This window comes from Oncorhynchus keta, chromosome 22, assembly GCF_023373465.1.
Source record: "Oncorhynchus keta strain PuntledgeMale-10-30-2019 chromosome 22, Oket_V2, whole genome shotgun sequence".
Classification (NCBI taxonomy): Eukaryota; Metazoa; Chordata; class Actinopteri; order Salmoniformes; family Salmonidae; genus Oncorhynchus; species Oncorhynchus keta.
In genome coordinates this window covers 15,971,194-15,995,832 of record NC_068442.1, presented here as the reverse complement: position 1 = coordinate 15,995,832, position 24,639 = coordinate 15,971,194, and the positions used below count along the sequence as shown (strand labels likewise).

The window sequence follows — 24,639 nt, the reverse complement described above, 5'->3', positions numbered from 1 at the left end:
CATGTTTAGTTTTGCCCAACCTAGGGCAAGGCACAGACACGGTCTCAATGGGGATAGCTGAGCTGACTACACTGACTGTGCCAGTGGCAGACTCCACTAAGCTGTCAGGCTGGCTTACAGCCTGCTGCCTGACCTGCACCCTATTGCATTGTGGAGCTAGAGGAGTTAGAGCCCTGTCTATGTTGGTTGATAAGATGAGAGCACCCCTCCAGCTAGGATGGAGTCCGTCACTCCTCAGCAGGCCAGGCTTGGTGCTGTTTGTGGGTGAGTCCCAGAAAGATGGCCAATTATCTACAAATTCTATCTTTTGGGAGGGGCAGAAAACAGTTTTCAACCAGCGATTGAGTTGTGAGACTGCTGTAGAGCTCATCACTCCCCCTAACTGGGAGGGGGCCAGAGACAATTACTTGATGCCGACACATCTTTCTAGCTGATTTACACGCTGAAGCTATGTTGTGCTTGGTGACCTCTGACTGTTTCATCCTAACATCGTTGGTGCCTACGTGGATAACAATATCTCTATATTCTCTACACTCGCCAGGCAGATCAGCACTTTATTATGAAACAGACCTCACCCCATCTTAGCTACAGTTGCATCATGTTTGCATCAATACTGCTCGACTGAGGGACCTTGTATGTGTGGGGTACAGAGATGAGGTAGTCGCTCCAAAATCATGTTAAACACTAATATTGCACACAGAGTGAGTACATGCAACTTATTATGTGACTTCTTAAGGAGATTTTTACTCCTGAATGTATTTAGGCATGCCGTAACAAAGGGGAATAATACTTACTGACAAGACATTCAGCTTTTCATTTTTTATTAATTCGTAAAGATTTCAATTGGGGCCCTTCATTTTCAATTGGGGCCCTTTATTATGAAGGCTAACTGCAAATGGCAGTTTTGTGGCTAATCCTTATTGTGGCTAATTTCACACAGTTCTGCCTGCGCATGGCAAATTGCAACAGCGTGTCTCCATCGGTGTCAACTCTGCGCGTTATCTGCGCATGTTTTCTAAACGTTTTTTTTGTAAAGGCATTCAGAAAATTAAATTCATAACAATTTGCACACATAACAATTCGCTCACTTTTTATGTCTAGTATACTTCAACATGTTCTGTATTACTTTTGTTGAAGGGCAGCTACATAAGAACTTCATTCATTTGCCATAAAACACACAGCAGGAGGTTACAAACAACATAAATACGTATGAAATGGAATAACTACAGTGTTAACTTAACAACTGCAGTATAGTGATATACTGTGACATAACTTTAAAGAAGCACTATGCAGAAATCGCTCCGCCATTTCCTGGTTGCTAAAATTAAAATAGTTTGCCTATTTTCAGTTTATGTGACAAAACAAGCAAATACAGTGTAGAGAACCATTGTACCATCTAAACCGCTGTGAAAAATATTTTCCATAAACTATAATATTGTATTTAAAAAAAACAAAAGTAAAAGACGCAAAAACGAAGCCTAACAACGGGAAGCATAGAAATTGAGCACATAAAACAGTTCTGCCGCTTGTTAGACTTGCTTTCAATAAGAATGACAGATCGATAACTAACATTTCAATGTAAATTTGGTCGGGTCACCCCAAAAGTTACATATTGCAGCTTTAACAGAAGTTTACAGGCACTAAAGTAAACATTTTGTAAATTCTTATGTATTGCTTGTGAATGTGTAATGCTGTCCTTATTGGTGCTCCTAAACTTCAAGGTGTTATAGCATGTTCACATTCTATAATGTTATCCCACCCCTGAAAAACACCTATGACTGCCTTTCTTTGCAGTTGAGTGGTTCAGCATTCCTTCTGAAATAATATCCCACCCACTTTCTCACTGGGTCCCCTTTAAGTTCATCCCATTCAGAAACTTCAGAGCAAGCAGCATAACACACAGCACACACACTCACATGTGTACCAAGTATCCAGTGACAGACTCATCCCTCAATGGAAAACAGTCCAAGCCAAGACACAGAGGGAATCCTTATCTATGGTAAGAATAACTCATATTTATCAAAATAGTCAGATGTTAGGAAAAGCAATAGCTTACATATTTTCCAGTCATAGCAAAAAAAAGGTAAATGCAATGGAAGTTAACTGAAGGCAAGGCAGCCCATACCAAAGGAAACATGCAGCCCAGGTGCAAGGCTATATACAGGGGGTACCGGTACAGAGTCAATGGGTGTGGGCACCGGTTAGTCGAGGTAATTGAGGTAATATGTACGTGTAGGTAGAGTTAAAGTAACTATTCATAGATTAGAAACAAAGAGTAGCATCAGTGTAAAAGAGTGGTCAGGGAAGCCGTTTGATTAGCTGTTCAGGAGTCTTATGGCTTGGGGGTGGAAGCTGTTAAGAAATCTTTTGGACCTCGACTTGACGCTCCCGTACCACTTGCCGTGCGGTAGTAGAGAGAACAGTCTATGACGAGGGTGGCCGGAGTCTTTGACAATTTTTAGGGCATTCCTCTGACACCGCCTGATATAAGGGTCCTGGATGGCAGGAAGCTTGGCCCCAGTGATGTACTGGGCCGTACGCACTACCCTCTGTAGTGCCTTGCGGTCGGAGGCCAAGCAGTTGCCATACCAGGCAGTGATGCAACCAGTGCTGTCGAGGGTGCAGCTGTAGAACCTTTTGAGGATCTGAGGACCCATGCCAAATCTTTTCAGTCTCCTGAGGGGAATAGGCTTTGTCGTGCCCTCTTCCCAACTGTCTTAGTGTGTTTGAACCATGATAGTTTGTTGGCCAAGGAACTTGAAGCTCTCAATCTGCTCCCCTACAGCCCCGACGAGAGAATGGGGGCGTGCTCGGTCCTCCTTTTCCTGTGGTCCACAATCATCTCCTTTGTATTGATCACATTGAGGGAGAGGTTGTTGTCCTGGCACCACACCACCAGGTCTCTGACCTCCTGCCTATAGGCTGTCTCATCGTTGTCGGTGAACAGGCCTAACACTGTTGTGACATCTGCAAACTTGATGAAGGTGTTGGAGTCGTGCTTGGCCATGCAGTCATGAGTGAACAAGGAGTACAGGAGGGGACTGAGAACACACTCCTGAGGGGCCCCCGTGTTGAGGATCAGCGTGGCGGATGTGTTTTTCCCTACACTAACCACCTGGGGGCGGCCCGAAAGTCCAGGATCCAGTTTCAGAGGGAAGTGTTTAGTCCCAGGGTCCTTAGCATAGTGATGAGCTATGAGGGCACTATGGTGTTGAACACGGAGCTGGCGTTAATGAATAGCATTCTCACATAAGTGTTCATTTTATCTAGGTGAGAAAGGGCTGTGTTGAGTGCAATAGAGATTGCATCATCTGTGGATCTCTTGCATCATCTGTGGATCTTTTGGGGTGGTATGCAAATTTGGGTGGGTCTAGGGCTCCTGGCATAATGGTGTTGATGTGAGCCATTACTAACCTTTCAAAGCACCTCATGGCTACAGACATGAGTACTTCGGGTCGGTAGTTATTTAGGCAGGTTACCTTAGTGTTCTTGGGCACAGGGACTATTTTTTATTTTTTTATTTCACCTTTATTTAACCAGGTAGGCTAGCTGAGAACAAGTTCTCATTTACAACTGCGACCTGGCCAAGATAAAGCATAGCAGTGTGAACAGACAGCAACACAGAGTTACACATGGAGTAAACAATAAACAAGTCAATAACACAGTATCATTTGTTTTTAAAAGGTGGCCTGTTTAAAACATGTTGGTTTTACAGACTCAGTCAGGGACAGGTTGAAAATGTCAGTGAAGACACTTGCCAGTTGATCAGAGCATGCTCGGAGTACACGCCCTGGTAATCCGTATGGCCCTGCGGCATTGTGAATGTTGACCTGTTTAAAGGTCTTACTCACATCGGCTACGGAAAGCATGATCCCACAGTCGTCTGGAACAGCTGGTGATGTCATGCATGTTTCAGTGTTACTTGCCTCGAAGGGAGCATAGAAGTAATTTAGCTCATCTGGTAGGTTCGTGTCACTGGGCAGCTCGTGGCTGTGCTTCCCTTTGTAGTCTGTAATAGTTTTAAAGCCCTGCCACATCCAACAAGGGTCGGAGCGGGTGTAGTATGATTCGATCTTAGTCCTGTATTGACGCTTTGCCTGTTTGATGGTTCGTCGGAGGGTATAGCGGGATTTCTTAAAAGCTCCCGGGTTAGAGTCCCACTCCTTGAAAGTGGCAGCTCTACCTTTTAGCTCAGTGTGAATGTTGTCTTCTGGTTGGGGTATGCACGTACGGTCACTGTGGGGACGGTGTCATCGATGCACTTATTGATGAAGCCAGTGACTGATGTGGTGTACTCCTCAATGCCATCGGAAGAATCCCGGAACATGTTCCAGTCTGTGCTAGCAAAACAGTCCTTTAGCTTAGCATCTGCTTCATCTGACCACTTTCTTCTTGACCGAGTCACTGGTGCTTCCTGATTTAGTTTCTGCTTGTAAGCAGGAATCAGGAGGATAGAATTACAGTCATATTTGCCAAACGGAGGGCGAGGGAGAGCTTTGTAAGCATCTATGTGTGTAGAGTAAAGGTGGTCTAGAGTTTTTTTCCCTCTGGTTGCAAATTTAACATGCTGATAGAAATGAGGTAAAACAGATTTGAGTTTCCCTGCATTAAAGTCTCTGGCCACTAGGAGCGCCGCCTCTGGATGAGCGTTTTCCATTTTGCCTTTGGCCGTATACAGCTCATTGAGTGCGGTATTAGTGCCAGCATCGGTCTGCGGTGGTATATAAACAGCTACGAAAAATATAGATGTAAACTCTCTTGGTAAATAGTGTGGTCTACAGCTTATCATGAGATACTCTATCTCAGGTGAGCAAAACCTTGAGACTTCCTTAGATTTCGTGCACCAGCTGTTGTTTACAAATATGCATAGGTCGCCGCCCCTTGTCTTACCAGAGGCCACTGTTCTATGCTGACGAAAAGCTTACAACCTTATGTTAATCATGTCGTCGTTCAGCCACGACTCGGTGAAACATAAGATATTACAGTTTTTAAATGTCCCGTTAGTAGGATATATGTGTTCGTAGTTAGTCTATTTCTTTATTGATTGATTATACGTTGGCTAATAGGACCGATGGTAAAGGTAGATTACCCTCCCGGCAATGGATCCTTACAAGGCACCCGGACCTTTGTCCACGATATCTACATTTTTTCCTCCTGCGAATGACGGGGATGAGGGCCTTGTCAGGTGTCTGGAGTAAAACCTTCCCGTCCGACTCGTTGAAGAAGAAGAATTCATCCAGTACGCTGCCCTGATATCAAGAAGCTCCTTTCGGTCATAAGACATGGTGTCAGAAACATTATGTACAAAATAAGTTACAAATAAACGCAAAAAAACATTAGCACAATTGGTTACTGGATCGTAAGACGGCGGCCATCTCCGTCTGCGCCATTACTACTTTTTAACTGTGCTATTCAAGTGTTGTCATTGTCCTTCACTTGATCCATTAATTATAAACAGGAAATAATTTGCTTGTTTCATTTGGTTGTGACACTTTTTAGCCCAATCTATTGAGAGAGACAATGTAATTTGGTTACCAAGATAAACAATCATATTTATGGGGCTTTTTATTGTGGGCGTTGCCTTAGGGTGCTATAATAAGGAGCTGAGTGGGATGGTGGAACTGAGGAGTATCTACTTTCACCAGACATCATCCATTAAAACTGAGCTTTTGGTCAGCATTAGCCAAAGTTCAGTCAATGTTCACAACACTCTATTTAGACATGACATAGGATATTATGACATTCCTTCCATCCCAGTAGCCGGACGCAGCTCTGGTCTGGTGGAAGTGTTGCTGCCACGTTGCCTCTCCACAGCCGAATGGCCGGGACTCTGCAGGGATCCCTCCTCGAAGAAGTCTCCCCCTTCCCTGGAGAACGGACTTAGGGGATGTTTCTGTTCTCGACCCAACCAACTAGCCATGGAGATATGTTACGCGCCGTGGAAGACAAAGAAAGCTTCCTCTGGCAACGGGTGCCTCCTTGGAGATGTTAAGCCCGGACTGGACACAGACCAGAACTGGCTTTGCCACCCTGGATCCAGAGGTTCAAGCGCCTTCTTCCTTAGCGGCTTCCGATTCAAGATCGGATCAGGAGGTACCTGAACCTTGGTCCTCTGTTCTGTCTCCTTCTTCGGTGGCTTCTACCTTGGGTTCAGATCCTCAGAGCTCCCACCCTCATCAGACCCTGAGGCTGCCAAAGATACCCGGCCCGTGCATCATCCACGATGGATACTACAGCCGGCTCAGGTCCATCGGGCCCCACCTCCCTTCGGTCCTTGAGGGGTCTTCTAAATCACTCGAGGCGAAAGAACGACCGGACCTCCTTGGCTGTTTCACCAGCTGTCATCATCGACAGCTCGATGGTGAGAAACATCTTGGTTCCCAGTGCAAAAACCCTGTGCTACCCAGGAGCATGAGTAAAGGACATTACAAGGCTGCTTCCCGCTGTTCTACGACAGATGCCGGGAGCTGACACTGTTGTAGTCCATGTGGGGTCAAACAATATCAGGAGGGCTAGCTCAGAACTTCTGAAAATGGACTCAAGACCAGTCACAATGTAAGTAATTTAATTTATGTCCCCCTAACTGCCCTGAATAACTCTTGTTGATCCTACAGCTATTGTATGCAGTAATCATGTGCCTATGAACCAGAGTTACACTGTTAGCACTGAGGTGATGTGCCCTAGTAGGACATCCACTGTGTGCAGCTCACCGTGCACTATCAGCTCCAATATAAATAACATGAGCAAGTCTACTTCTGATAACCTTCCCAATAAAGCATTAAAAACAATAACCCAGAAAAGTGCTAAAAATAGCCCATATTAACATATGCAGCTTAGTAATAAGGTTAATGTAGTAAACAACTTGCTTGTAACAGATGGCATTCATATTCTGACTATCTCTGAAACTCACTTAGATAATACCTTTGATGATACAGTGGTAGCAATACATGGTTATAACATCTACCGAAAAGACAGAAATGCCAACGGGGTTGTGATGCGGTTTATATTCAGAATCACATTCCTGTTAAGCTTAGAGAGGATCTCATGTTAAATACTGTTGAAGTAATATGGCTACAGGTTCATCTGCCTCACCTATAGCCCATTCTTGTGGGAAGCTGCTACAGACCACCAAATGCTAACAGTCAGTATCTGGATAATATGTGTGAAATGCTTGATAATGTATGTGATATCAACAGAGAAGTATATTTTCTGGGTGATTTAAATATTGACTGGCTTTCATTAAGCTGCCCACTCAAGAAAAACATTTAAACTGTAACCAGTGCCTGCAACCTGATTCAGGTTGTCAGCCAACCTACCAGGGTAGTTACAAACAACACAGTCTGAATAAGTCTTAACTTATTATGGATCAGCAGCTATTCTTCCTGGGATCCAGCAGCTACTCTTCCTGGGATCCTGGGAAGCTACTCTTCCTGGGATCCTGGAATCCAGCAAATTTAAGGCAGTTTATACAATTTCAAAAACATTACAATACATTTACAGATTTCAAAACACACTGTGTGCCCTCAGGCCCCTACTCCACCACAACCACATACAAAATCCATGTGTACCTGTGTATAGTGCGTATGTTATCGCGTGTATGCATGTGTCTTTGCCTATGCCTATGTGTATTTTATCTGTGTTTTTAAAATATATAATTTTACTGCTTCCATCAGTTACCTGATGTGGAATGGAGTTCTCTATGGGAGCGTCTATGAGTTGTCTTTCTGGGCTCTGCGTCAGTTAAACTGCAGTACCGCCAGTGTCCTCTGTATACATGAGATGGCTTGCTTCCCAACTGGAACCCTGGGGATTTTGGGGGGCCGCTGTCCTGGCTGCAAATGCAGGAATGCCCACATGCAGGATCGCCGCCAATTGCGGGTTGCAATTGCACACTATTGAAATTGTTTGTGACAATTCCAGTCTTTCGACCGACAATTTCACAAGGAAATCAGGAACAAGTAAGTGAGTGCCATGAATTGACAAGCTCGCATTGACTAATGACTTCAGCTAGATAGTATAACCAAACCCTGTACTTTAAACTTTATTTAGCTAACCTAACGTTTGCTAGCTAGCAACTTGATCAAATTTAGCCACTGGCTAACGTTTACATGCAAGCTAATCTTTCTTCGCAGAAGTAGTCTCAACTAACTAGCTAACGTTAGCTACCTGTGGTTAACTAGTTAATTAACGTTAGTAGGTTCACTAGTTATCCATTTAACTTAGGTGTTTACAGCAGCTTTGTTGTACGTTTTGATAATTTTGAATAGTCAAAAGAACCACCAACTCGCTTGCCAATTCAGCTAACCTAAATAGCCTGTTACCAATTGAAATGTAATTTGCACTTTTTTTTATTATGCATTTCTTCTGTATAGCTTGCTCATTTATTAGCTACGTCATTAACGTTGTTTTCGCTTCTCTGAAAATGTGTTGTGAAATAATTATCTTAACATGGGCTTTCTCTCTAGATGGGAGGTAGTTTTCTATCATTGAACACTCTGGGTCTTTGTCATGTCAGTCTCACTGCAGAGAAAATACACCCACTGCAAGCTCAAAACATCTTTGCTTCTTGGCAGCAGCGTTATTTCTCAGTAAACGCATCTAATTTTGCATCCATCTGACAACGGGGGAGAGTGTGTGTGCGCCATCACTCACAGCTGTCCTTGTGTCTCTGCAGCCGTTGCTATGGAGGAGGTGACGCATCTGGTGTCGTCGGGTGACTGCATTAAGATCTGGGACTCAGCCTCCATGACAGTTTTGGAACAGTTTAACCCGCACAGCGCTACACACCCTGTGGCCCAAGTGTGCTGGAGCAGCAACAGTATCCTTACTAACCCTCTGGGTATGTCCATGTACCTATGTTCAAAACAGTTTATTTGTCACGTGCGCCGAATACAACAGGTGTAAGCCTTGCAGTGGAATGCTTACTTACAAGCTCTAACCAATGGTGCAAAAAAAAAAGTGTGTGTAGGTAAGTAAAGAAATAAAACGATAGTAGAAAGACATTTGAATAAGAGTAGCAAGGCTATATACCTGTTATTCAGGCTTATTGAGGTAGTATGGCTTGGGGGTAAAAACTGTTGAGAAGCCTTTTTGTCCTAGGCTTGGCACTCCGGTACCTCCGGTACCGCTGTTATAATGGATTATTTTTTGTTTTCCCTTTGCTCTCGTCACATTCTAGTTGAACCATAGTGATGAGCAGCCCCCACACCTTCATGTAAACAATTTATTTTTTAGGTAATTTTTATCATCTACCCAGTTCTGTTCTGTGACATAAATGACAATATGCAGTCAGTTGCCTTGACTTGACTCCTCAGATCAGTATCTTGTAAGTGCCAGCAGTATAGGAGACAAGCTGGTGGTATCCAGTCTCAAGTCCGCTCCTATCCCAGTGGTGGAGCTTGCAGAGGGGGTGAGTGTATGTGGCCTGACAGCCAGGGCCAGTAAAATACTCTTTCAGTTTCATTCTAATTCATTACCCTCCCGCATGTTGTCACATTATTATATTTTTTTGTCCTCAGAAAAAGCAGACACGTGTGAGTCTGAACTCAACGTCCCAGTACCTAGTGAGTGGGGGGCTTGATAACTCTGTTAACATCTGGGACCTGAAGGCCAAGAGGCTTCATCGCACCCTCAAGGTACCCTCAGTCTTACCTGTGACCCTACCCATGGGAACTATGTTCTAGTACTTATATTTCAAACACATCTCACCTGAACACCTGGTCCAAGCTTTCGGTGTAGATATTGAGGCACTTTAGAGTTACCTGTATTACTAGCACAGAGGCTCAAGAACTCAAGGCACAATCTACATCCTCACATGTCTCTCTCACCAGGACCACAAAGAGGAGGTGACGTGCGTGTCCTTCAACGGCAGTGACAGCTACATCGCCTCTGGCTCCACCAGTGGTGACATCATCCTGCACGGCATCACCACCAACCTGTCCAGTAATGCATTTGGACACGGCATCAACCAAGTGAGTGTTCTGTTGGATCTGACTCACTTAACACTGTAACCATGACCCTTTGCTTATACTTAGCCAATTCTATCCCAGTGCCTGAGTGGTAGGGGCTAGGGGTTGTTACTGGTCATCAAATCAATATGAGGCTGAATGATAAAAGACAATGACAAAATTGGGGACAATTAAAATGCCTCAGGTCTAAAATTACGTTCCTCCCACCTTAGCCCATCCACGACCTGAAGTACTCTGCGGTTAAGTGCCTCCTGCTGGGCAGTGTATCAGATAGCGGCTCGGTGGTCCTGTGGGACGCCAACACTCAGAAGGAGCTGCACATGTTCGATGGAGCCCACAAGGCCCCCGCCTCAGGCCTGGCCTTCTCTCCTGCCAACGACCTGCTCTTTGTCACCGTTGGCTTGGACAAGAAGATTATCTTCTATGACACCTCCAGCAAGATGTAAGAGCATGGGGTTTAGTATTGACCAAACAAGTTTAGAGATATACTGTTTGACTGAGAGCCTGTTACCTTGGTATTTTTTTACAAGCTTTGTTGTTGCAATTTTTGGGGGTCAAAACACATTCACATTATTTTGTAATTTGTCAATGATGCTGTCCTTTACTAGTGATTAGTTCTTCAACAGCGCGAAGGGGACTTTAGAACTGGCTCTTGTGCTTTCAAGTACAGTGTTGATGTTTGTTTCCGCTGCCTCTCTCGCAGTATTCTCCGCAACATGTGTGTGGAGTCCCCGTTGACGGCCATTGACTTCACTCCAGATGGGGCAGGGCTGGTAGTGGGCTCCACCCAGGGCAGACTATACCTGTACGACCTGCGCAACCTCAGCTCACCTACTAAGACTGCCGCGGCACACAAGACCTCCATCACCAGCTTGCGCTTCCAGAGTTCCCAGAGCAGACACCTCAAGGTAGGCTACACACCACAGCCCACTTTTAAATTATTTCCAGTCACAAGATTTGAAAAGTTTAAAATAAACAGCACTCTTTAAAATCCCTGAATTGGAATTTCCTAAACTGAGTTCAAATTTTATTTTTGTTAGGGACTGCAGCTGTACTGTGACTGAGACATTGGTTTTGAGATTTTGGGATGACATTTGTTTGCGCAAGGGGGTACGCCAAGACCATGTGGGTTTTCTTTGGTCTGTTGTGCATGTTGTACGGAACCAACTCTTAACTTAAGGAATGTTTTTTAATTTTTTTTATGTAAATAGTTTGACACTTATTGTGACATAAATGCTTTTGTATTGAGTGTTCTATTTCACTTGATGGGAAATGCTGTGCCCTTTTGTTTTTACAGTAAGCATTTGCCCAGAGTAATGCACTTTGTCAGTTCAGCGTTTATCTCTTGACAGCATGCACTGTAAGCCTGCATTGTATGGCTATGGGCTCCTGGCTAATAAAGGACCCAAGTGCTTCTAAAACCTTAAATACAGATCTCAATAAAGTATTGTAGCTTGTATGTATTTAACTGGCATGTGTTACCTGAGATCAATTAAACTTGACCTTTGCAAGCTAACCATGTCCCTTGGTTTTTCCCTTGTTAGTCCAGTAAAATAGCTTCCAGCAAGTCTTCCAGGGCCCAGACAAGCAAGAGGATCTCAGCCAGGCTGGGTAGTACCTACCTACCAGTAACTACCCCCAGCTCCACCTCCAATCCCCCCTCTAGCCTGCCTGCACACCATGCAGTAGAAAGAGGGGATGGACAAGCCCAGGGCACAGGTCAGACTCACTCTAGTACCTCAAATATACTCTGGCCAACATCCTGACCTGAAACACCAGCCGATTTCCAATTCATGGTCTAGACCAGTGCTTGTCAAACCTTAGCTTAGAGGTCCAGAGAGCAGAGTGTGTGTGTGTGTGTGTGTGTGTGTGTGTGTGTGTGTGTGTGTGTGTGTGTGTGTGTGTGTGTGTGTGTGTGTGTGTGTGTGTGTGTGTGTGTGTGTGTGTGTGTGTGTGTGTGTGTGTGTGTGTGTGTGTGTAGGCACACACAGAGAGGCAGAGGGCCAGCTGGGTGTTGACTGCCTGCCTAGTCTGGACAAGTTCAGCAGTGTGGGTAGAAGCAGCCTGGACATCTTCTCCCCCGTAAAAGACGGTGAGCTCCACACTTGTCTTTGACTCTTCAATTTAGTTTCAACTTACTCTCTGATATATCAAGTTTAGATTTGGTTGTCAGTCTCTCTCTCCTCTCTGTTTTCTTTTCAAACTGACAGCTTGTTTTCTTTGTCTTTAGATTACAAAGCCCACGGGATGAGTGGTGATGCTTCTGGTGGACTCAAAGGGAAAGGTAGGTAGGTGTATTTGCCATTTCCTCTTTTACAGTTCAAGTCGTTCTCTCGTTGAATGAATTGGTCATGAGGACCCTGCACCGCTAACCATGAGTTGAAGACATGCGTCTTTTTCAATTATCCCTCTGTAATAAACCTGATGCAACTAATCAAGGGCTTGGCTAGTAGTTGAATTGGGTGTGTTAGTGCTGGGCTAGAACAAAAATGTGCACCATGTGGGGTTCATCCAGGAATTGATTGAGAAACACTGCTATAAACATTCAATAAAGTTCACTGTCCACTGTACATCTCATATATACTGGTGTACATGATTGAGACCACATTTGTGACTGTTGTTTGTATGTACCATAGCGATCAGTTTGGATATGTTCTCCAGAGAAGGGCAGCAAAGCATGGAGAAGTTCAGCAAAGTGGGACGCAACAGTCTGGACATTTTCTCTCCTGTTAGAGAGGGTGAGATTCTATTTGTGTGTCTCTTGACATTCAAAGTTCACATTGTTCTGCACAGCTTCACAAACCCGCAAACTTCTCCAAACCCTTTCCACTTTAATAGAGGGATACTGAGAGATGCTTGCATTTACCCTGTTCTACTTACCCAGAGTCAGATGAACTTGAGGATACCATATTTATGCCTCTGCCTGCAGTATGGAGGAAGTTATCGGTAGTTTCGTGAGCCGACACTTAACTAGCATTAGCGTAATGACTGGAAGTCTATAGGTACGGTAACGCCATTGATTAACTTGATCTTTGCAGATTACAAAACCCATGGAATGACTGCAGATGAATCAAATGGGAAGAAAGGAAACAATCTGGACTTCCTCCCTACCTACTCTGGTGGTCCCCCACACCACAAGACTCCCCTGGGCACCCTTGGAGGAGGGTGCTGTTACAGCCCCCTGCCTGTCTTCCAGACCCCTTCACCAATCAAAGAGGAGCTAGCCATGCCTCCTGCTCCAGCGCAGACAGACACACAGGAATCAAAAGGGGTCAGTCTACCTTATTCAATCAGCTGTTGTACCATGACCAACTTGGAATGCTGACACAGACCATTTGAACCAGGAGTATTCAATTATTGTCCTGGGGTCTTCCCAGCCCAACACTATCAGACCTGATACAAATACTTAAGGACGTTCATTACTTGAATCAAATGTGATAGTGTTGGGCTGGAACAAAAAGGTGCCAATCAGGGAAGCCCCAGAACCAGAAATGAAACTCCTGATTTAGTCTCTGTTTTTCCTGTCAAAATGTGCAGTGTCTTCAGAAAGTATTCATACCCCTTGACTTATTCCACATTTTGGTGTTACAGCCTTAATTCAAAATGGATTAAAGATATATTTTTTTACACACAATACTCAATGACAGTGAAACAACATGTTTGTAGAAATGTTTGTACATTTATTGGAAATTAAATACAGAAATATCTAATTTACTTACCCAAGTATTCACATCTGAGTCAATACATTGTAGAAACCGCTGTAATCAATGCCAAAGGTGCAAGTCTCTAAGAGCTTTCCACACCTGGATTGTGCAACATTTGCCCATTTTATTATTTTGAGAAGTCTTCAAGCTCTGTCATTTGTTGTTGATCATTGCTAGACAACCATTTTCAGGTCTTGGCGTAGATTTAAGTCAACTGTAACTCAGCCACTCAGGAACATTCTCTGTCTTGGTAAGTAACTCCAGTGTAGATTTGGCTTTGTATTTTAGGTTATTGTCCTGCTGAAAAGTGAATTCATCTCCCTGTGTCTGGTGGAAAGCAGACTGAACCAGGTTTTCCTCTACGATTTTACCTGTGCTTAGCTCCATTCCGTATCTTTTTTTTATCCTGGAAAAACTCCCCAGTCCTTAAAGATTACAAGCTAATCCATAACATGATGCAGCCACCACTGCTTGAAAATACGGAGAGTGGTACTGAGTAATGTATTGGATTTGCCCCAACCATAACCCTTTGTTTTCAGAACAAATAGTTAATTGCTGTATAATTGCTTTATTTTTTATTTTTTGCAGTGTTAGCGCTACCGTCTCTTTTGACCGAAAATAACTTCTAGACATCAGGACTGCTATTACTCACCACGGACTGGCAGAATCCTTTTTTTCCCTTTCACGACAAGCCCGACGCGAAGAATATACCGCTTCCTCGGGAACAGGACCCGGTCCCAGTGATCTGTATGAAGAGGAGGCGGCAAAAGAGGGGCCGAAGGGCGGCTGCCATCTGAGAATTCGTAGGTGTTCGAATAAACCGCCACTTCCCTCCATTCTGCTAGCAAACGTACAATCCTTGGAGAATAAAATCGCTGAGTTACGCGGAAGATTAAACTACCAGCGGAACATTAAAAACCGTAACATCTTATGCTTCACGTGGCTGAATGACGACAATATCAACATACTGTTTATACGATGTACGGGCAGGAAAGAACAGCGGCGTCTGGTAAGACAAGGGGCGGCGGACTATGTATTTTTGTAAATAACAGCTGGTGCACGATACCCAAGGAAGTCTCAAGCTATTGCTCGCTTGAGGTAGAGTATCTCATGATAAGCTGTTGACCACACTACCTACCGAGAGAGTTTTCATCTGTATTCTTCGTAGCTGTTTACATACCACCACAGTCAGAGGCTGGCACTAAGCTAGCTTATGGCGGAATACAGCTCATTCAATGCTAACAAGAAAACGTTCACCCAGAGGCGACGCTCCTAGTGGCCGGGGACTTTAATGCAGGGAAACTTAAATCTGTTTGACCTAATTTCTACCAGCATGTCACATGTGCGACCAGAGGGAAAAGATCTCTGGACCACCTTTACACACACAGAGACTCATACAAAGCTCGCCCTCCATTTGGCAAATCTGACCATAATTCTATCCTCCTGATTCCCGCGTACAAGCCTAAATTAAAGTAGGAATCAACAGTGACTAGATCGATTAAAAAAGTGGTCAGATGAAGCAGATGATAAGCTACAGGACTGTTTTGTTAGCACAGACAAATATGTTCCAGGATTCCTCCGATGGCATTGGGGAGTACACCACATCAGTCATTGGCTTCATCAATAAGTGCATTGATGACGTCGTCCCCACTGTGACCCCAACTAGAAGCCATGGATTACAGGCCAGAGCTGCTGCGGCGAACCATCAAACAGGCAAAGCGTTAATATAGGACTAAGATCGAATCGTACTACACCGGCTCCGATGCTCGTCTTATGTGGCAGGGCTTGCAAACCATTACAGACTACAAAGGGAAGCACAGCCCGAGAGCTGCCCAGTGACATGAGTCTACCAGACGAGCTGAACTACTTCTATGCTCGCTTCGAGGCAAATAACACTGAAACATGCATGACAGCACCAGCTGTTCCGGGAAGACAGCCGATGTGAGTAAGACCTTTAAACAGATCAACATTCACAAGGCCACATTGACCAGACAGATTACCAGGTAGTGTACTGCGAGCATGCGCTGACCAACTGTCAAGTGTCTTCACTGACATTTTCAACCACTCCCTGTCCAAGTCCGTAATGCCAACATGTTTTAAGCAGACAACCATAGTGCCTGTGCCCAAGAACACTAAAGTAACATGCCTAAATGACTACTGACCTGTAGCACTCACATCTGTAGCCATGAAGTGCTTTGAAAGGATAGCCATGGCTCACATCATCACCATCATCCCAGAAACCCTAGACCCACTCCAATTTGCATACCGCCCCAACAGATCTACAGATGTTGCGATCTCTGTTGCACTCCACACTGCCCTTTCCCACCTGGACAAAAGGAACACCTATGTGAGAATGCTTTTCATTGACTACAGCTTAGCGTTCAACACCATAGTGCCCTCAAAGCTCATCAATAAGCTAAGGACCCTGGGACTAAACACCTCCCTCTGCAACTGGATCCTGGACTTCCTGACGGGCCGCCAACCCAGGTGATTAGGATAGCTAACAACCCATCCGCAACGTTGATCCTCAACACTGTATATAGTCTCGCTATTGTCATTTTACTGCTGCTCTTTAATTACTTGTTACTTTTATCTCTTATTCTTATCCATTTTTTTTTTAAACTGCGTTGTCGGTTAGGGGCTTGTAAGCAAGCATTTCACTGTAAGGTCTAAACCTGTTGTATTCGGCGCATGTGACTAATAAAATTTGATTTGATTTAGTGCCTTGTTGCAAACATGATGCATATTTTGGAATCTTTTTTATTCTGTACAGGCTTCATTTTCACACTGTTAATTAGATTAGTATTGTGGAGTAATAACTATGGATGGATCAACATTGTATTCTCCTATCACAGGCTTTAAACTCTGTAACCGGTTTAAAGTCACTGTTGGACTCATGGTGAAATCCCTGAGAGGTTTCCCTCCTCTCTGGCAACTGAGTTAGGAAGAACACCTGTATCTTTGTATTGACTGGATGTATCCAAAGTGTAATTAATAACTTCCACTATGCTCAAAGGGATATTCAATGTCTGCAAATGTTTACTCCTGAAATGATTGTCTCGCCATAACAAAGGGGTTGAATACTTATTGACTGAAGACATTTCAGCTTTTCATTTTGAATTAATTTGTTTCAAATTATCGAAAAACACAATTCCACTTTGCCATTATAGGGTATTGTGTGTAGGGCAGTGTCACAAAATCTCATTTTAAATTCAGGCTGTAGCACAACAAAATGTGGGAAAAGTCAAGGGGTGTGAATGCTTTATGAAGGCATTGTACACAATAGTCAACCTCTCATACAGATGAAAGTTGTCTCCCACCCATAAGCAAGCCCCCTCTAAAATAGGCATTATTTTATGCCTGGCTTCTACTGTAAGGCTTCTCAAAATAGGACTATGGATGCAGGATTTAATGGCTTCTAAGCAGGTTGTGGTCCAGGCAGTACTGAAACTGGAGACAATGTTCAAGCTGCTCTTCACCTGTTGTCTGTTTGACTGACAGTATGAGAAGGGCAGTAGTTCCAGTCTGGAGGGTGAAGGCCCAACCACGCTCACGTCATCAGCCCAGACCTCACACAGCCAACCAGCACCGCCATTCTTCACCACTGAACCCGGCCTGAGGACCAATGAATTGCAGGCCCAGCTGAGCTTCAACACGCCCCTAAATGGTGTGCTGCCCATTATTGTACCAGGTGAGTTAGTGTTGTTATTTGTCTGTTTGGGTGAGAGCTGTAGATAATATGCTATATCAATGAATTTAGCATAACATGTATTACATCATATTATTATATTATAACTATACAGAACAAAAATATAAACGTAACATGTAAAGTGTTGGTCCAATGTTTCATGAGATGAAATAAAAGACCCCAGTATTTTTCCATATGCACAAAAATGCTTTTATATCCCTGTTAGTGAGCATTTCTACTTTGCCAAGGTATGCCACACCCGTCAGGTTGATGGATTATCAAGAAGCTGATTAAACAGCATGATCATTACACAGGTGTATCTTGTGCTGAGGAAAGTAAAAGACCGCTCAAAAAAGTGCAGTTTTGTCACACAACACTATGCCACCGATGTCTCCTTTTTGAGGGAGCGTGCAATTGGCATGCTGACTGCAGGAATGTCCACCAGGCCTCCCGAGTGGCGCAGTGGTCTAAGGCACTGCATTGCAGTGCTAGCTGTGCCACTAGAGGTCCTGGTTTGAGTCCAAGCTCTGTCGCAGCCCCGTGGGGCGGCGCACAATTGGCCCAGCGTCCCCAGCAGGGATGTCCTTGTCCCATCGCGCTCTAGCGACTCCTGTGGTGGGCCTGGGTGCATGCACGCTGACACTGTCGCCTGGTGTACGGTGTTTCCTCTGACACATTGGTGTGGCTGGCTTCCGGGTTAAGATGGCATTGTGTTAAGGATCAGTGCGGCTTGGTTGGGTCGTGTTTTGGCGGACGCATGGCTCTCGACCTTCGCCTCTCCCGAGTCCATACAGGAGTTGCAGCGATGAGACAAGACTGTAACTACCAAATTTGATACCACGAAGAGAAAAAAAGAGCAATTAAGGAATATCCACCAGAGCTGATTCCAGATAATTGAATGTTAATTTCCCTACCATAAGCTGCCTCCGTCATTTTTAAGAATTTGGCAGTATGTCCAACCGGCCCCACAACTGCAGACCACGTGTATAGTGTTGTGTGGGCTAGCGGTTTGCTGATGTCACCGTTGTGAACAGTGCCCCATGGTGACGGTGGGGTTATATGATATGGGCAGGCATAGACTACGGATAACAAACACAATTGCATTTAATTGATGGCAATTGTAATGCACAGAGATACTGTGACGAGGTCCTGAGGTTCATTGTCGTGCCATTCAATTCATCTTCCACCATCACCTCATGTTTCAGCATGATAATGCACGGCCCTATGTCGCAAGGATCTATACACAATTCCTGGAAGCTGAAAATGTTCCCGCATACTCACCAGACATGTTACTAATTGAGCATGTTTGGAATGCTCTGTATTTACATGTACTGCAGTCTGTTCCAGTTCTTGCCAATTTTAGCAACTTCGCACAGCCATTGAAGCGGAGTGGGACATCAAATCATAGTTTATTTGTCACGTGCACTAAATACAACCGTGAAATGCTTACTTACAGGCCTTAATCAACAGTGCAGATTTTAACTAAAAAAATAGGTATTAGGGGAACAATGGATAAGTAAATAAAATAAAAAACAACAGTAAAATAACAGTAGTGAGGCTATATCCAGTATTCCACAGACCACAATCAACAGCCTGATCAACTCTATGCGAAGCAAATGGTAGTCACACCAGATACTGACTGGTTTTCTGATCCACACCTCTACCTTAAAAAAAAAGTTTTCTGTGACCAACAGATGCATATCTGTATTCCCAGTCATGTGAAATCCATAGATTAAGGCTTTATTTATTTATTTCAATTGACTGATTTACTTATGAACTATAACTATAATTTATGAACTGTAAATATTTGAAATTGGTGTATGTTGCGTTCCTATTTTGTTCAGTATTGTAAAATATGAAATCATGTATGCACAGCATTACATGTACAGTGTGGGGTAGTGAGTTTACGAAACTAATGAAAAATACCCTGTCAGTGTCTTTGGCAGTGGCATCCTCGTTATCCGAGAGAATAGTGGAGGCTGTTGGAACAGAGGGTGGAGGGGCTCCCCTCACATCTCTGCAGATCCATGAGACCCTGGAAGACTTCCGGTGGGTGCACCTTCTCACAGCATATCACTTACAGTTGCTGAACCATCTTGTGCACCGTTTCTCTGTTCAATAGTGTCATTGGAATTTCATAATTCCTATAATTAAATTCACTCAGTATATTTTATAAGAATTTGTAAGATTCCTATTTGCATAAAATAGACAGAGACCAGTCTTAGCAAAATTAGATAATAGTATTTATTCTCGGAGCTCGCTGCCATGTAACCACGAACAACAGTTTATATACAAAATATGTATTTATTTATTTATTTATTTTACCTTTATTTAACCAGGTAGGCAAGTTGAAAACAAGTTCTCATTTACAATTGCGACCTGGCCAAGATAAAGCAAAGCAGTTCGACAGACACAACGACACAGAGTTACACATGGAGTAAAACAAACATAACAGTCAATAATACAGTATAAACAAGTCTATATACAATGTGAGCAAATGAGGTGAGAAGGGAGGTAAAGGCAAAAAAGGCCATGGTGGCAAAGTAAATACAATATAGCAAGTAAAACACTGGAATGGTAGTTTTGCAATGGAAGAATGTGCAATGTAGAAATAAAAATAATGGGGTGCAAAGGAGCAAAATCAATAAATGAAATACAGTTGGGAAAGAGGTAGTTGTTTGGGCTATGTACAGGTGCAGTAATATGTGAGCTGCTCTGACAGTTGGTGCTTAAAGCTAGTGAGGGAGATTAGTGTTTCCAGTTTCAGAGATTTTTGTAGTTCGTTCCAGTCATTGGCAGCAGAGAACTGGAAGGAGAGGCAGCCAAAGAAAGAATTGGTTTTGGGGGTGACAAGAGAGATATACCTGCTGGAGCTTGTGCTACAGGTGGGAGATGCTATGGTGACCAGCGAGCTGAGATAAGGGGGGACTTTACCTAGCAAGGTCTTGTAGATGACATGGAGCCAGTGGGTTTGGCGACGAGTATGAAGCGAGGGCCAGCCAACGAGAGCGTACAGGTCGCAATGGTGGGTAGTATATGGGGCTTTGGTGACAAAACGGATTGCACTGTGATAGACTGCATCCAATTTGTTGAGTAGGGTATTGGAGGCTATTTTCTAAATGACATCGCCAAAGTCGAGGATTGGTAGGATGGTCAGTTTTACAAGGGTATGTTTGGCAGCAGTGAAGGATGCGTTGTTGCGAAATAGGAAGCCAATTCTAGATTTAACTTTGGATTGGACATGTTTGATATGGGTCTGGAAGGAGAGTTTACAGTCTAACCAGACACCTAAGTATTTGTAGTTGTTCACGTATTCTAAGTCAGAGCCGTCCAGAGTAGTGATGTTGGACAGGCGGGTAGGTGCAGGTAGCGATCGGTTGAAGAGCATGCATTTAGTTTTACTTGTATTTAAGAGCAATTGGAGGCCACGGAAGGAGAGTTGTATGGCATTGAAGCTTGCCTGGAGGGTTGTTAACAGTGTCCAAAGAAGGGCCGAAAGTATACAGAATGGTGTTGTCTGCGTAGAGGTGGATCAGAGACTCACCAGCAGCAAGAGCGACCTCATTGACGTATACAGAGAAGAGTCGGTCCAAGAATTGAACCCTGTGGCACCCCCATAGAGAGCAGCAGACCCTCCGATTTGACACACTGAACTCTATCAGAGAAGTAGTTGCTGAACCAGGCGAGGCAATCATTTGAGAAACCAAGGCTGTCGAGTCTGCCGATGAGGATGTGGTGATTGACAGAGTCGAAAGCCTTGGCCAGATCAATGAATACGGCTGCACAGTAAATGTTTCTTATCGATGGCGGTTAAGATATCGTTTAGGACCTTGAGCGTGGCTGATGTGCACCCATGACCAGCTCTGAAACCAGATTGCATAGCAGAGAAGGTATGGTGAGATTTGAAATGGTCGGTAATCCGTTTGTTGACTTGGCTTTCGAAGACCTTAGAAAGGCATGGTAGGATAGATATAGGTCTGTAGCAGTTTGGGTCAAGAGTGTCCCCCCCTTTGAAGAGGGGGTTGACCGCAGCTGCTTTCCAATCTTTGGGAATCTCAGACGACACGAAAGAGAGGTTGAACAGGCTAGTAATAGGGGTGGCAACAATTTCGGCAGATAATTTCAGAAAGAAAGGGTCCAGATTGTCTTGCCTTGCTGATTTGTAGGGGTCCAGATTTTGCAGCTCTTTCAGAACATCAGCTGAATGGATTTGGGAGACGTCATGACGTCATAGGTTATAAACTGTCCTTCCTCCTATCGACCAGGACAAAGCAGGTTCAAAAGTTTATTCCAACCCCCTAGCTCGCTCACTCCAGACACACACTTGTGAAGATTAACTTCTGGAATCTTCACCTTCATTCATCACTATTTAGAAGACCGTTCCAGATAATGGAAAACCCAGGAAAACACTCGCTGCCTTATCTAAACATCCCAGAGCTAAGTTGAGTTGGTTCAACTGTAGGTTAACAACCCTTTTTGTTTACTTAAAAACCCACAATCCATTCCTCCCCAACCTAGCTGAAATGGTATTTATTATGTTTAATTACCCCCTGTTTCATGCTACACAATCCCTTCCTTATGAATTAACATTATTAATCAGATATAATAAAACAGAGTAGAGTTTAATTAGTTATAGTTCTATTTAAAATGTAGATATTGTTTAGTCATTACTCATAAAATTCCTAACAAATAGTTTTGTAGATTTTTGGCTAACCCCGTTTCCTCCACAGGGACGCCTGCCACCGAGACATAGTGAACCTCCAGGTGGAGATGGTCAAACAGTTCTACATTCAGCTGGTATGTGACATGTCCCTCTGGTCTAACTCCACACGGGTCCACTGTGACACATAGGCCACTACACACCACACTTGAGTCCCCGATAAAAGCACACGCTAAACCAGTCTGCATTGTGGTTCCATTTCCCAAACTGACCTCTTGCAGGGTTCGTACTGTCATGAAAATCCGGGAAAAGTCATGGCATTTTAAAATGGGGTTTTTCAGGCCTGGAAACGTCATAGAAAATCATTGTATCATTTCTGTTAATGTAATTTTTAAGGTTATCAATCAAATAAAAATCAACATATCAACCAGGATCCGAATGACACTTTAGGGCATCTGTGTTTGCGTGAATCACCTGCATATGTGTGAGGCAGCCAATTCAAAACATACCGTTGAAGTCGGAAGTTTGCATACACTTGAATGGCGCTCACCCACTCTGTAAATGTTAATATTATCCATAGAAGTATCCCTTAGAATTATACAAATCAGTTATGTAAGCTAACAACCAGCATACAGTTGAAGTTGTAAGTTTACATACACTTAGGTTGGAGTCATTAAAACTCGTTTTTCAACCACTCCACAAATTTCTTGTTAACAAACTATAGTTTTGTCAAGTCGGTTAGGACATCTACTTTGTGCATGACACAAGCAATTTTTCATACAATTGTTTAGACAGATTATTTCACTTATTCACTGTATCACAATTCCAGTGGGTCAGAAGTTTACATACACTAAGTTGACTGCCTTTAAACAGCTTTAAAAATTCCATAAAATGATGTCATGGCATTAGAAGCTTCCAAATGGACAATGACTCCAAGCATTCTTCCAAAGTTGTGGCAAAATGGCTTAAGGACAACAAAGTCACGGTATTGGAGTGGCCATCACAAAGCCCTGACCTCAATCCTATAGAAAATGTGTGGGCAGAACTGAAAAACCATGTGAAAAACCATGTGTGAGCAAGGAGGCCTACAGTTGCACCTGCTCTGTCAGGAGGAATGGGCCAAAATTCACCCAACTTATTGTGGTAAGCTTGTGGAAGGCTACCCAAAATGTTTGACCCAAGTTAAACAATTTAAAGGCAATGCTACCAAATACTAATTGAGTCTATGTAAGCTTCTGACCCACTGGGAATATGATGAAATAAATAAAAGCTGAAATAAATCATTCTCTCTACTATTATTCTGACATTTCACATTCTTAAAATAGTGCTGATCTTAACTGACCTAAGACGGGGAGTTTTTACTAGGATTAAATGTCAGGAATAGTGAAACTGAGTTTAAATGTATTTGGCTAAGGTGTATGTAAACTTCTGACTTCAACTGTATATTGTACCCTATACTTATCTGTTTAGCCATTATTAGCATGTATTAATGTTTTCGTCAAGTCACAAAAAAATTATCACAACACTGGCAAATAGGGCCATAAAGTTAATTAAATTTTAACAAATCATAATTTAAACAATAATATTTTGTTTTATTCCTTCTGTCAAAATGTGTATAAACCCTGCTCTTGGTTCCCTGCTGCCTTTCAGAATGAGATCCATGGTCAGATCGAGAGGTACTCTGTCAATGACTCGCTGGTGGAAGAGATCGAGAAGCTGAGGGAGGAGAACAAGCGACTCCGAGACAGTTACTGAGAGGTTAACTTGATGGAGTTAATCACCCCTGGATACAGTTGTTGTCCCTTCTCAACTCGGACAAAAGTCTTCCGCAGAGCTCAAGGTCTATGTGGAATAATCGTGCCAGGGACAGAACTCTGAAGGCCTAATGTGCCTTTTTTTTGTATACTGGTTTAATTCCCTCCGTCTCTTTACATGGCATGCAGGGACCCTTTTTGTATTCTCACCAGTTTATTTTGTACATGTCAAACTTGCCAAGGGCCTTGGAATGGATTAATTAAGAAGTGCCTTACTAGTTGTAACCCAAGGGCTGGACCAGTATGTTATCAGTCACAAGGTATGACACAGTGGTTATCATGCTGGACTGGCCCGTGATGGCATGGCACTATTTTACCCCAATTCAAAACCGGTCTCTCCTCTCGCAGGTCCTTGTTGACTCCACCAGAGGATCTAATATAATGGACAAGTGTAAGTAATGATGCAAATTCTGTTACAATATTGCTGATACCTATTCATTCCTTTTTAGATCTGTGAAGGAGAGATCAGCAAGGACCCAGGGATTGGAAGATGCATTAGCTTGGGATTGCCCTTAAATACTTATCTTCAGTATGGTTGAAGTTGATAGTATCTTTTTTTACTGGAATACTGAAGATAAATTAGGGCATGCCTTTATTGGAAGACATAATCATGATAGTGTTTGTTGTGGACTAAGTAAGAGAAGGCCATATCGGTCATCGATTTCTCTTATTGTAAGCAAAGTGGTGCCAAGCTCCCCTCTATGAAGGGTGCTTGCATCGCCAAGTTTCTGTTCCTCATAGTTTAGTTTATTTTGTTATAGATTTTTTTTTATAAGAGGAAAATAAATAATCAATATGCATACAA

The 24,639-nt window shown here is 43.4% G+C and overlaps 2 protein-coding genes across 4 annotated transcripts in view; one reads left to right on the top strand and one right to left on the bottom strand.

The window, feature by feature from the left end:
- The window catches only part of c22h15orf40 (chromosome 22 C15orf40 homolog), a 22,139-nt gene extending 13,368 nt beyond the window's left edge, over positions 1-8,771 (bottom strand). Inside the window, exon 1 of the mRNA XM_035798374.2 lies at positions 8,653-8,771. Within this exon, the coding sequence (XP_035654267.1) occupies positions 8,653-8,700 (48 nt within the window). The 5' untranslated portion in view covers positions 8,701-8,771. The remainder of the gene's footprint in view (positions 1-8,652) is intronic.
- LOC118401120 (protein NEDD1-like) lies at positions 7,760-24,639 on the top strand. 3 transcript variants are annotated; one of them, XR_004829169.2, is made up of 17 exons: positions 7,760-7,958; positions 8,675-8,818; positions 9,315-9,409; positions 9,519-9,635; positions 9,831-9,971; positions 10,181-10,410; positions 10,672-10,876; positions 11,513-11,687; positions 11,950-12,060; positions 12,199-12,252; positions 12,605-12,706; positions 13,007-13,239; positions 17,174-17,363; positions 19,295-19,409; positions 22,091-22,157; positions 23,671-23,860; positions 24,284-24,639. XR_004829169.2 is itself a non-coding variant. In XM_035798370.2 (16 exons), exons 1-16 carry the CDS (start codon positions 7,775-7,777, stop codon positions 23,773-23,775), a joined length of 2,268 nt encoding a protein of 755 aa, XP_035654263.1. In that variant the 5' UTR covers positions 7,760-7,774; the 3' UTR covers positions 23,776-24,639. The 3 variants fall into 3 exon arrangements, 2 of the variants coding, with proteins under 2 accessions (XP_035654263.1, XP_035654264.1); XM_035798370.2 differs by having other exon boundaries at positions 23,671-24,639; XM_035798371.2 differs by having other exon boundaries at positions 7,760-7,962; positions 23,671-24,639.